Consider the following 12148-nt stretch of genomic DNA (forward strand, 5'->3'; position numbering starts at 1 on the left):
GTGCATAATTCTTTTGAAGATAATTCATCCCTGCTTTCAAGGTATGACAAACTAGATTGTTTCCCTTTCTGCATTTTCTGAGACAAATTCAAAATTAATTTTCAAGTCCCACTATATGTCCCTTTGACCCACTGTGATTGGTTTCATTTATGTTTATGTGGGAGATTCACAATAGCGAGTTGCAACTAAAAGCGGCACGTCGTTGCTGACACAATGTGTAACTCATGCCATTGGAAGGGACATTTACAAGGAAGGAATTCAAAGTCACTCTGTAGAGCACCACACTGCTGAAACAATAAAGATTCAGATTTAATCATTTCAAGTCCAGGGACCCTTTGGCAAGTCCATTATTACAAACTCATGTGGTGGAACAAGGTTGCTCAAACTCAAGGAATTTCAATTTAAATTCCATTTAAGATTACAAGGTGTCCAAAGATTAAATATTACAGCATGTCATGCTGAATTACAAAGAAATGTGCAGAGGGTGACAAAAAGCCATGGAAAATTTTGTTGTGCTTTTAAGGATAAGGTTCTGACTTTCAGCTTCGTTTTGAGAGAGTTTACTGTGTATTGGGTGAACAACAGCTCTCTTACTGTGCTCCTGAATTTTTCCAAAAATTGGAGGAAAGTATATAAAAATGGTCAGAAGTTTCTACTTGATGTGATCAATGTGGATGTGAATTCCCTTTGAATCTGAAAGTCAGTAATTTGTCAATTGTGCCAAAGTACAGAGACATAACAAGAGAGAATGTGTCAGTAGTGTGATAAACATGATAAATGTACTGGAATGAGCTGATGCTGTGCAGAATATGTAATGAATGTAATGTAGTCTAACATTACATACAGTGTATATATTACATGCAGAGTGTAAAATAGTTATTTCAGAGCTACTTAAGGTAAATTTAAAACACTTAAGTGTGCATTTCCTGAAATCCCGAAACTAGCTGCAGTGACGGTGGAAAGTTATTTATTCTACTTCAGTTACTGTCTGTTCACCTTCATTTCAAACACCATCACTGAGGTCGTGGTAATTCCTCAGAAATGTGCACTATCAGCAGCCGTGTTCATCGCTGCTGGCAGATTACCAGTAATGGATCATGTAAATTCATGGATGCATCATTATGACAACTGTTTTTTTTTTTAATTTTCAAAAAAGTCAGTATGTTTTCTATTGTGAGCATCTTAAACTTAAACTCTCCCCACCCTCACATCATGAGGCCATTAATGCTTCACCTACAGAGACATACAAATGTGCAGTGGTTCCAAAGAGGCGGCGCAATGTTCAAAGACCCGCCAATAAAGCTGCAATGCATCAGTGTGTGTGGGAGAGAATTAATTTGTAATTGACGTCATGAATTGATCGTAGCTGCTCGTAGTTTGCGGGGACTGAAGCTCCGGATCATTACAATGAAGCGTCTTGCTTCCGTGTGTACACTGACGTACAGTAGCAGCCTGTATCCAACCCCTCTGAGCGCTGCTGAGAGAGACGTGAACATCTGTGGGACTTCAGAACTAGAAAAGACAGGAAGGTTTCCAAGTAATATTGGAAACTTATTTGGACCTTAATTGGATCAAGAACAGGTTTAGTCGATGCGGATTTAAGTAGTTCACCACTTACTCGACGAGGTAAGGCATTTTTTTTTTTTTTTTTTTTTTGGTCATAAGATAAGATTAAGTGGAAGGCTATTGGAAGAAATTTACATATAAATAGTCAAAGGCGCGAATGAAATTTATACTATAGTAAGACACCATTTTTCTTTCTTTAGATAGCTGTGTTGCATCCATTTTTACTGAAGCTCCTAAACATCCATCACCACAGGCTATAGTGTTTTCTTGGAGCTAATTAAGCCCGTGAAACAAAGCGTATTTGGAGGACTTTTGCGCCTTTACGCACAGAGCCTCTCAGTTTAATTAATCAAAATTATAACTAAGACAAAGTACACCGAAGACTTATGACCGACACATGCAGTTCTGTGAGCTGTGACAGTCTGTCTTAGGTAGATCTACAATATTGTGGAGTTTTTATTGCGATTGTTTATTTATGCTGATTATTATAATAGCGAATCTTTATCACTTTACTGCCTCATGTGAAGGAAATTAGAGGGTCAGGAGGAGGAGATTTTCATTCATTTGACTCTTTTATATTGGCAGACATATTAATTTATAGACATCTATATTTCTGCTGTTGAGCTCATGTTTTTGTTTGTTTGTTTGTTTGTTTTTTTATGTTGATGCTTGTAGATTTGTAGAAAATGTATTCACTCCATATAGAGTGATTGCATTGTTGGTTACTGAAACACCTAACCAAACACAAATGAGCATGCTGCTGGATTAAAATTTGAAGTAGATTGGATGTAATTTAAATATAAAAAGTAAGAATCTCAGAGTATCATTTTTGGACACATCCTACAAACAAAAAAAACTGAGAATTTTGTTCTATGCATTTTCTGTAGAATTGGAGGCATTCATTATTGTATGTAAAAATGTTTATGCAAACAGCTGTGTGGTTCAGCAGCCAACAGCTAATCAGACAGTGACAGATTAAGTCAGATAATGTAGAGAGGAGAGACAAGCATTGTACACACTCCCACACAGTCTCGCTTAATGCTTTGAATTTGTCCATGTCCATGTCCCTTCATAAAAGCAATGATAAGTGCTGATACACTACAGTGTTCATCATAAAGGATAATTCTCTGAATGGTTAAAGGATATTTATGCTCTATGAAGTATAATACAGGCATTATAGTAATAACCTGCCTCAATCTACAAGTCAGACATTTGTATGTATAAAATAGACATATGTATAAAAATGTCTTTTATAGAGGTCCAGCAAAATGTGGTTTCTGAACTGCTGCTTGAATGAAGAAAGCATGCCAAATACCAGGTAGAATTTGAAATACTGCGAGATCCAGGGTACTGAAAATGTAATAATGTGTCTGGCCACAGGAACAGCACATGAAAATACATTTTCCTGTTAACTATCATTAAACCACTTGTTCATTGACCCTCGTGTCATCCATTGATCCATGTCAGTCCGTCACCATCCGACTTTAGCTGCTGAAGCAGAATGAAGATATGGAAGCGGAGAGTGTTGATGATGTGATCACATCACATGTTCATGTATGACAATCACAAGGCAATCACAAATGTTCCAGATCATTGTCACATGTGAATGTGACAAGTTTCTTTTTTTTTCCACATGAATTTGAAATTTCACAGCTGAAAAAAAAGGAATTACATGGAATAACTTAGATTTCTCATGTGAACAAACCTTTTGACCAACAATGCTGCAGAAGATCAACCAGCAACACTGTCACTGCAAACAGCCGGCAATGCAAGATAGTTCTGAGTACATACAAGCACTTTAGTCTAATCTGCAATACTTTAAGGTCTCCTATACACCTATACATTAAGTAATGACGGTGAGGTGAAATGATCTGATTTGCAAAATGTTCTACGGCAAACAACCTGTTGTACATTGGCGTCTGCAGCAGTGTCTTTTTTGATTCGATCCCTAACATTGCTCTTGAAAATCTGCCCGTTTTCAGATGGGGCTGTTATATGAGGACACTGCATTCCTCTCCAACATACCTGTGCCAGTGGATATAACGGTGGCTGTGGTCTACTTTGTTTTCGGTGAGTAAAGTCCACAGAAATGAACAGTCCATTAAGGAGTAAATAATACTGTCAGTGAGTTTTCTAATCATCAACAGTAACCATGTAGCTGTAGGACACACTGTTTGAAGGAAACCAGAAAGACACATCTCTAATATTAGATTTATTTTGTGAATTCTGATTTTACAATACCAATTTAAAGATGGCAGTTTATTTCCTAATTACTTTGTTTTGCTTTACTTTAAACTTCCCATTAGTGGTTCTGAATTTTTTTTTACATCAAGGACCCTTAAACTGTCACAACTTAGACCAGATAGAAATTAGACCACGGGCCCCCATTCTGTTCAAGGTTCACGTTTATTCATGTTCTTTTTACCTTCAGGCACAGCCGGCTGTTTCCCTGTTTCTATCTCTATGCTAAGCTAAGCTAATTGGTTTCTTGTTTTAGTCTCATAGTCTCCGAGAGGTATCTTCTCATCTGATTCTCTGCAAGAAAACAAATTAGGGTATATCCCTAAATATTGAACTATTGCTTTAAAGACGCAGTATGACTCTGACAACTTGTTGAGACAGAACGCTGAAAAGCCAAAACTGATTCCCTGACACTTTTTACTCTATTTTCCTGCAGGAGTATGTTCACTGTTTGGCAACAGCACCCTGCTGTACATATCCTACAAGAAAAAGCACCTCCTGAAACCTGCTGAGTACTTCATCATCAACCTAGCTGTTAGTGACTTGGGCCTGACTCTGTCCCTTTACCCTATGGCGATAACGTCAAGCTTCTACCACAGGTACTACACCCGGCACCGACTGCAGCATGAATAAGTAGCAAAGCGAAGAAACAAAGACAAAGTGGTTGTTCTCACCACCGGAAAATGGGATACTTTCATGTGAAACGTGCGCTATAAGGAAGAATGTTCATAGGTGCTGCTTTTAAATCAGACCCTCTTTCAAATTTCATGGCTGATTTAAATATACACGCTTGGTTAGCAGTGTGACTGCCTGTGAGTTCACAGATACAGAGTGTAGTGCTCATGCTGCTCTCCTCTTTTCCCTCTCTCACCTTCTCCCTCATTGATCTTTCTCCTGTCTTTGCTTTGCACCGTCCTCTTTCTTTCTCTCACACCCACTTTCCCTCCCACACAGGTGGCTGTATGGGAAAACAGTGTGCTCCATATACGCTTTTTGTGGCATGTTGTTTGGCATCTGCAGTCTGACCACTCTAACCCTGCTCAGCATGGTGTGCTTTGTGAAAGTATGTTATCCATTCTATGGTAAGTCTTAAGATGATATTTTAACCACTGAAATGACACGAAATGACACAACCATCACATCCCTAATGACTGAATGTCGATTTATCTGTGGAAGAAAAGGAAATGATAATCCCTCTGTGAAGCACTGCTCATTAGCTTTTCTTTGATTACTGACAAGTCCAGGGGCTGCACTCGATAAGCATTACTTGTGATGCTGGTTGATGCAGTGCAATGGGGCCTTCTATTTGACCTCAAGGAGTGTTTCTATTCAATTTAAGCACCTAAACTCTATTATTCATTAAAAATAAAAAATAAAAAAAGTGAGAATTATGTTTATTATTTTTAAGCCACTTAATCAATCATTGTAGATTTTCTTTTGAAATGTGGACCGTCAAAAACATATGTCGTCATTGCAATTACTGCATTAATTTTAATGCCTTGCTGTGTCACTGGTTCTCAAATTCTCAAGGACCCCTAAACTAACACAAATTAGACCAGATAGAAATTAGACCACAGACCCCCATTTGATAAACTTTTGTCCCAAGTTCCCCATCTGATAAGATTTTTGCTTTTAGATGTTTTCATTACAGAAAGTGTTTGAAACCCATGACCAAAATAGTCATACATTCTGTTGTTTTACTTATGGAAGGAATTATAGTGAAAATAAATTATTCAATTTTGGAATCATTTATAGTAATTAATAATAATAATAAAATTATACATTTTTCCATTTCATTTTGCTGGGGCCCACAGGAACCCCCTCAGTGATCTCTGGGGGTCCCAGGACCCCACTTAGAGAACCACTTCTGTATCTGACTTTCTGCATATTCACAGAAGCACTCACTTCATTACAACTTGCAAAGAGTCTCAATGTCTACATATATTAGGATCACTCCTTATTCAATCACAGCTTCTTGTATCAGAGGCCTCTCACCTATTGTCTCAGACTAACTAGAGGCTCATGCTCCACCTGTGCCAGTGTGACAATTAGCAACTCCAGATAATTACCCATTATTCCTTTAGCACTCCAGCCAACTGGCCGCCAAGCTGCCTCTCACCATAGAGAAAAAGCTTCTGGCACTAGTCTATGCATTTGCTGTGACAAATCTCCGATCAGAAACACACCAGGTCTGGTCTGCTTGCCTCTGGCTGGAATATGCCCAGGCTGCAGTTGAAAGCCCTTGTGACGGCAGTCGACACAATTGATTGAGGGAGAATTATCCTTATTTCCCCTGTCTTTTTTTCCTAGCACAATTATGATTTGCCTGGACTGGATACACTCTCACACTGCCGGCCTCCTATTCTGCTACAAGCTTGCCTTGATTCCTCCAGCTCTCTCCAGGTCAAAGGAGTTTTATCTGAGCCTTACGATGGCCTCATGCATGTAGTAAGCAGAAGGTTTCAACACAGACATATTAATGACCAGTGCTTCAGGTCTAGTGTGAAGGTATCAATCATCTTCTCTCCAGCTTTCCTTTTTAAGTTTGTTATGCAACTGCAGCTATCTCTTTACACCAGCACAAGCAAGGGCAACCCCTTCAATGCCTTCCAGCTAAATGTCTGTGTTGTTATCCCTATTTGAATGAGTAGCCCATTTCCCCCTCTATGGGAGCAGGCTGTTGGCCTCCCTTTCAGTGTGGCCATTCAGAAAAGCATAAAAACACTTTAGCCTTTAGATGTGGTCAGACCAACACTGTGATGTGCTTCTGGGAACAGGTGGGGGAGGGCATTCATATGAAGAGACATCAGCAACTCAGAAAACCGGGGTTATTAAATTACCTGAAAAGTTCCATCACCATATATATTGAGGCATACATTTTCTGGCATACATTTTTTGGTTTTTGTGCCAGAAACATCCAACTACATGACCAATAAAATATAAACCTGATCTGTTTTCACGTTTTCACAGGAAACAGATTTAATTCTGTTCACGGCCGTCTGCTGATTGCCTGTGCTTGGGTCTACGCCCTGTTATTTGCCTGCTCCCCTCTGGCCCACTGGGGGGAATATGGACCAGAGCCTTATGGAACTGCTTGTTGCATTGACTGGCGCTTGTCCAATCAGCACACCACAGCCCGCTCTTACACTGTGGCGCTGTTCGTCTTCTGCTACATCCTTCCATGCTGTGTTATTGTAGCATCCTACACAGGCATTCTGGTTACAGTGCATGCATCCCGCAAGACTATGGAGCAACACGCATCGAGGCAGACCCACATGAGCAGCATCCAGACAATTATTGTCAAGGTAAGAGGAAAGTAAACTCAAAATATCACTTCCATCACGCCTAAGATATCATTTGGCTTATATACTATTAATTAGTATTAATTAAAACTTTTACATGCTCTGCTAGTCTGTATTCTACATACTGAGCTAGAGATAACATTTTCCACAAATAATCCTTTCAAGGAAGTCACTAGTTTGTGAGCTCCTTCACTTTCTCAATCTCTTTTCACCTTTACATGCGTCTTAGCCTTATCATTACCATGCCACAGATAAGAATAGTGTGACATCTGAAACTTAACTGAGAGTGAAACTCTTCTTTTACTTCACACTGTGATCACTGGTACAAATCTTATACGATTCATACATCCAATCTGTGTGAATCAGAAACTTTAAAACAAATAAAGATCAGTTGATCTTTGATCAGTTAGAGCCATAATTACACTGCACCGTTATGCAGATAATGTGGTTGGGGTTCAGCTGTAAATATCAATGTAAACTCATAGAGACCAGAGCCCTCTAGAGAGTTCCTCATTCCTCCATTTGTTGAAAAAATTGGCAGTGACCTCAATAGATCCTCTAGTGATGCAGCTTCTCATTAGCAGAAATTGGCTCTGGTTGTACTGTGATGGATTATAGGCTGCTTCTGCCTTAGCTGACAAATGGTCATCATCATATACTCTTCTCCGTAAGAGTCCCTCTGACTTATAAAACAATGCTTTATGCCTGTTGATGTAGAGTCTGCCTGATATTGGCCTTTCAGGTTGTGAAGATAAATGCCCAAATTCAGTGAGCCATACCAGACAGTCATAGTTTAGTTTTTATCTTATCCTTTCAAAAGATAAGTCAGGTGATATTCTTTATTTGTCTCATTGTCATTAAATCCAGTGAAACCCCCAAAACCAACAATGAATTAGTCCTACTAACAAGTATTGCTTGTGTAGCCAAAACATGGTACAGCTCATGCCTCTGTGCTGTAAATCTCAATTTCTGTCCAACACATCAGCCACTCTCCTGCAAATGACCATGAACATAGGCACTGTTGAATCAGTCCCATACCATATCCTGCTGCCGTAAATACTCACTAGAGCACCAAATGTGTATTGTTCCACAGCTGAAAATAGTCCCCAACAAATACACAATTTACTCTAGTTTGACTCATGTTTGATAAAAGCTGTAGTGCCCAGATGCTTTAGAAAGCTAAACATGATAATATGAATCCATGGCTGAGAGGCACTGACAGCCAGGGGCAGCTAGAATGAGAGACTTACTAATGCATGGTTTCATGGGATTGGTTGACAAATTGATAAATATATAGAATTACACCAGACTTATCCTCTGAATGTACTGTTATGTGCAAAACACCAAAAGTGGAACAGTTTTTCCAAAGTGCGTTTTTAAAGGTACACTTTTTTCGTCTGTGCTCTTTTTCCTGCAAGCTAAGTGTTGCTGTCTGCATTGGTTTCTTTGCGGCATGGAGTCCATATGCTGTGGTGTCCATGTGGGCTGCTTTTGGACACATTGAGAACATCCCTCCTCTGGCATTTGCCATGCCAGCCATGTTTGCCAAGTCCTCCACCATCTACAACCCAATCATCTACCTGATTCTGAGGCCGAACTTCCGCAGGATGATGCGCAAGGACATGGGTACTCTCTGTCATGGATGTCTGAAGAGCTTCCTCTGCTTCCAGGGCCCAGCAAGGTGCTGCTCTAAGCCAGAGATCAGGGTCAGACTTCGCACAGTCCACAGACAGACCAACCAGTTCCCCTCATCCAACTTCTCTGCTCAGCCTCCTGTGGCTGCATTAAGGGATCACAGCTGTGAGAAGTGCAAGGATGCTTTCGAATGCTTCAGACACTACCCTCAAATGTGTGGTGTCACTAACCCAGCTAATGGAGACTCATCTAAGGATCAAGACACACCAGTTCCCCAAACACATAAGCAGAACACTCAAAGTGTGTGCCACAAGAAGTCTCTGCTGGCCACCATGTGTGCAAAAAGGACTTCAGAAATAGACAACCTTCATATTAATTTAGAGATGGTCCCAGGGCATGCGAAAGTGGCTTGGCCCTGATTTTTCTCTCAATTTCTAGAATGATGTTTACAGAATAACTTGACATATTTTGCAGGTTATGTTAATTTCAGGAAATCTTATTCAGGAACGTATATGCCCCCAAAGTTTTTGGGCAATAGCCATATAATTTACTTTTTTGTTGCCCTCTATGCTGTGGTATGATAGAACAGCTTAGAGGGTAAATGCAGCTTTAATTTGAGAGGTGTTTTATTTGCAACCCAACACTTGTTATCTTAACTTTTTTAGGTATTGCAAACTATTGTCCACATGACTACTTTTCTGCTGCTTCAGACATTCCTTGAAGAAACACTAGCATCCTCCATCTGGAGATAATAGTGTCACTCTAAAACCGCAAGTATTTCTCTATATCTTTAAGTTTGAAGAAAAATGTTAGGTCTTATTTATAAACACTGAAAAAAAGAATCTAACTGACATTAGTTTCTGATTAAAATGTTGCTTAATTTTGATTGGTGCAAGTGCATCATACCACCTTTTTTCAAATTAGCCCCACCCACTCCAAATAACACCGAGAAAAACACAACTACAATAATCTGTGATGTGTTCATTAAAACTGTTTTAACATTGACAGAAAATAGCGTGGTCATGTTGGATCCATGACTCATTGTAATAAGCTACTTGAGAAAACAAGATTTCAGGGCCTTTGACGGAGCAGAATACTGGAAATATAACCATTATACTATTTCGCCATTTGAAACAATATGTTTTCGTGTATAAAAGACAAAAAAGTGAAATGCAAAAATATGTTGAGATTCAGAGTGTTTTTTTCATTCCTATGGCTAATGGTATCCTCAATTAAAGCTCTACTCTTTCAACATATTTTTGGATGAGTGCTGTGCAAATACTTGTGGATCTTATTAAGTGCTTGACATCATTTGTATTGGTTACTGAGTTAAGATGCATCTGTTGAAATCCTTGGTCGGGTTGAAATGGTGATGACTCTTCTTTGGTTAATCATTACAGCAACATACCCTGTACGTGTATGTGAGAACTGAGAGCCATTCATTTCGAATGCTGGTAACACTTCCTTTACTATGCCAGCCCAAGTATTGTTTACACTTGACAAATGCAGGTATATAGTTTATGGTGCTCGATCAATTATCTCTGTACACATTGGGCAGAATGGCAACACTGCTGCATAATGCCATTATTATGGCATTGCACAATGTCTGTCTACCTGTATTATTAGAACTTCAAGTCATTCTTTATTACTTGTACAATGAAAATAGAGTATTTCTTTGCCCGCTTAAGTAATAATACAACAGGGAAAAGGGACGAAAGACAAAGAAAACAAACCAATGCATCCCAAATGATGCAGCTGTAGATAAATTCATTCATCAGTGTACACAGACTTCTAAGTTCATGTTGTTTGTAATTGTTACTGTGTGTTAATCTGCTGTATAATGTGAACATGACTGGAATGTGATTTGGGCAAGTACTCAGGACCAAATCCATCTTTGACAACATCTCAAACTATTATTTCAGTTTCTCAGATGCTCAAAGAAATGTTTTCTTTGCATCAGCTGATACCATGGGCCAGCTGTTTCATTTAATCTAATTAAAATATCTGTTTCACCTTTTTTTTAATATCTTGTTTCTGTTGTATGTCTTATGTTGCAGGCCATACTGCTTTTGATGAACAGAAGTAGTTAATTAGATTTTATCTATCCATCAACAGGGAGCCAGGGTAACAGCAACTTTAAAATCTGATGGAAGATGGATTCAATTACTGTTAAGAAAACAGAAGTCCTGCCCAGAACCTTATCATTAATCCTTCATGGCATGAGGGGATTTATTTTCTTGTGTTCAGTGAAGAGATTATTAAACTCACCGGGTTAAAAAAAAACCCATGCCATTTGATTTACAGAAACATATCATCACCACATCTGTAATCCATTAAAACATTAATTAAAATGTGATTTCAAACTGTCTTTTTAATGACATCAGTAAAAGGGAATGTGTGTCTTCCCATTGAGAACATTTGGATGATTTAAAGATGATTATCTGGACCAAAAAAATAAAAAAAACTGCTTCTTAGATTTTTATGTGCAAAACTAAGAATATACATTGTTTGTGTATTCAGACAAAACTCTTAGTAATTATATGCAGAGCTTTTGTACAGTGCAGATTATAGTTTTAGTGTCATTTCTGACTGAACACAAAAGATGGGTCAAGCATTACACATCGCATTCAAACCTATTGCAGTAATATTGTGGGTTCCGACCTGTTTTTACTTAGTGTCGACTTGTGGACCCTGACCTACCCTAATCCGGTGGGTGCTAGTGGCTTGTAAGTGACATGATAGTATGACAGTATGAGTCTCGCGATGACTTAAAGCACTGTAAATGTGTTATGTTTTTAAAAATACAATATATTGATATCAAGCAACAAGTTGCAGGAAATTAATTATAAGATTGGCAATAAATGCTAAACTTGAAATAATAGTCAGCATGAATGAAGTTTAGCTGTTTAGCTCAAAAAGTTAAATAAATGAAATGCACATTTGGAGTTTTTGAAACATGTGTACACAGTTTATTCAAAATGTCAAAAATGGCTTTCCAGTAGATCCAGATTTGGCAAGGTCTGTGGTTGGAAAAGAGGGGGTTTACTTACTACTTGGTGATACTACATATAAGTGTTGTGTATTGTGAGCTACATCAAGACTGTGATGACCAGTATGTAAAGTCACTGAATTTTTGATATGAAAAAGAACAAGACATGACAAAATCTCTGCGATAGAAGTATCCTGTAATCCAAAATACTTGATACATTCAGTGCAGCCACTCATTCGCTTACATCAACAAGTCCACACACTGACAACTCAAATAAGTTGAACTCATGAATCCACCATCTACTGACCCAAAGGGACACGTGGATTACTACAATATGAAACACTGTACTGCAAAGTCTTGTACAATTGTACTTTTGTACAATTTGCATGGCATTTTTCCTATAACTCTACTAATG

The 12148-nt window shown here is 38.6% G+C and overlaps 1 protein-coding gene across 1 annotated transcript; it reads left to right on the forward strand.

The window, feature by feature from the left end:
- The first annotated feature begins 1147 nt into the window (after positions 1 to 1147).
- On the forward strand, positions 1148 to 11130 carry opn7a (opsin 7, group member a). Its single transcript, XM_071490649.1, has 6 exons — positions 1148 to 1626; positions 3549 to 3636; positions 4244 to 4406; positions 4762 to 4889; positions 6778 to 7112; positions 8528 to 11130. The coding sequence occupies exons 2-6, from the start codon at positions 3549 to 3551 to the stop codon at positions 9161 to 9163; spliced, it is 1350 nt and encodes a 449-aa protein (XP_071346750.1). The 5' UTR covers positions 1148 to 1626; the 3' UTR covers positions 9164 to 11130.
- Positions 11131 to 12148: the final 1018 nt, after the last annotated feature.

Source organism: Trachinotus anak, unplaced genomic scaffold, assembly GCF_046630095.1.
Source record: "Trachinotus anak isolate AG129_WGS33_773 ecotype Australia unplaced genomic scaffold, CSIRO_AGI_Tana_v1 ptg000012l, whole genome shotgun sequence".
NCBI classification, from domain to species: Eukaryota; Metazoa; Chordata; class Actinopteri; order Carangiformes; family Carangidae; genus Trachinotus; species Trachinotus anak.